Source organism: Sapajus apella, unplaced genomic scaffold (assembly GCF_009761245.1).
Source record: "Sapajus apella isolate SASKATOON/1434 unplaced genomic scaffold, GSC_monkey_1.0 scaffold129, whole genome shotgun sequence".
NCBI lineage: Eukaryota > Metazoa > Chordata > Mammalia > Primates > Cebidae > Sapajus > Sapajus apella.
The window spans coordinates 1,904,590-1,906,250 of record NW_022437069.1 but is presented as its reverse complement, the minus strand read 5'-3'; the positions used below and the strand labels follow the sequence as shown (position 1 = coordinate 1,906,250).

General features: G+C 43.8%; 1 protein-coding gene across 7 annotated transcripts in view; it reads right to left on the bottom strand.

Moving 5' to 3' along the window:
• NTRK3 (neurotrophic receptor tyrosine kinase 3) overlaps positions 1 to 1,661 on the bottom strand; it is a 382,156-nt gene that overhangs the window by 4,800 nt on the left and 375,695 nt on the right. For all 7 annotated transcript variants that reach the window (XM_032262482.1, XM_032262472.1, XM_032262475.1 and 4 more), the window contains one exon: positions 528 to 686. In XM_032262482.1, the coding sequence (XP_032118373.1) occupies positions 528 to 686 (159 nt within the window). The remainder of the gene's footprint in view (positions 1 to 527; positions 687 to 1,661) is intronic.

Here is a 1,661-nt window from a genome sequence, read left to right as displayed (position 1 = left end):
ATTATATAAATATAATGAGTATTTATTACTATGATGGTTTATTTTATTCCTAGACATTCACACATGGCTCTGTCAGTTATAAAACTGGCCTTTCCAAATTCACCATCCTGTACATCCCGTGGCTTGGCATACCTAAAACCTTTGTACACACAGATTATGTGGGCATACTAAATAGCGGGTGTTTCCACAAGATGACACAATTGAAAAACTCATAGTTGTTCTTTGTTTTCATTTTCTGTCATAGTGAAAAATTAGTGATTTTTAAGGGTAGCAGACTGAACACAGCCATGACTTGAGTCTCAATTTAGATGTCTAATTTCATGCTCTTTTGACAATTATGCCACATTTCCTTCAGTTCCATTTTTTTTCTTTTCCTACTAAGAAGCTCTCTGCTCCCACTAATGCCTACATTCACTCTGCTGGCTCTAAATCCCACCTAATGTCTTGTCCAGTATGTGCAAGACCTGGCCTGAGATAGCGCTTATCAGCCTTCCCCCAATCAACATTCCTATGCACCCCCTTTTTACCTCTGTGTTTGAGAGCTGGAACCATGGCTGCTTTCCATAGGTGAAGATCTCCCAAAGGATCACCCCGAAGCTCCACACATCGCTCTCTGTAGTGAACTTCCGGTACATGATGCTTTCAGGGGGCATCCAGCGAATGGGGAGCATGGTGTGTCCTCCTACCTAAAAGGGGTCAAGATAGAGGCACACAGAGTGACCGCGTGGCCAGAATGGGTGTCGTCTGTCCGCACTCTTCACACACAGATGCAGACTTGATGCATCCTATTCTAAGACAGCCACAGCTTTACGTAACTTCTATCAGAGGTGTGTGAAGATGCTGACTTTGGAGACCTATGATAAAGGAGACAGCTAGACTCACAACTAGAGATAACACCTGAGGGAAAGTAGGTTCCTTGGCACTTAGCATGAAGAAAGATCACAAGGTAATCTGAGGTGAGAGAGGTTTCAGAATCTAGCACCACAGAAAAATCTAACCTTAAGAGCAAGTCCAGCGAGAAGTCAGCAGAATGACTAAGCAAGTCACCAAGTATCAATATCTGCAAACATCAGGTTAGATTCTTGGGTGCAGTGGCATGGTATATTCCATGTGCCTCTGATCTGGAGAACTTTAGCTTCTAACTGACAATTTTGAATCTCTCACCACAGTTTAGGACTCAGTGTTTAAAGTGAAGGAGACAGAAACATTCCAAAAGTGTGAAAGACCATGTGCTAGTAAGATGGGAAGTGGACAGACAGAGAATTCCACACAGTTCTAGTAAGATCTCAAAGGACAGTAGGGAGAGTCTTTAAAAATAGCCTACAGAGGATATCAGCCATCTGTGGGTCTGCAAACTGAAAACCAAGGGCAAGGAGAAGTGACTGACAAGGATAAATACCCAGGGTACCCTTTTCTAAGAAAAACATGAGGGAACTCCTCACTGCCCAGCAGGTTAGAGATGTTAGCATAAGTGAGAGAAAATTCACAGCATGTGTTAAAACTCAGAAACTGGCCGGGCGCGGTGGCTCACGCCTATAATCCCAGCACTTTGGGAGACCGAGGGGGGTGGATCACGAGGTCAAGAGATCGAGACCATCCTGGTCAACATGGTGAAACCCCGTCTCTACTAAAAATACAAAAAATTAGCTGGGCATGGTGGC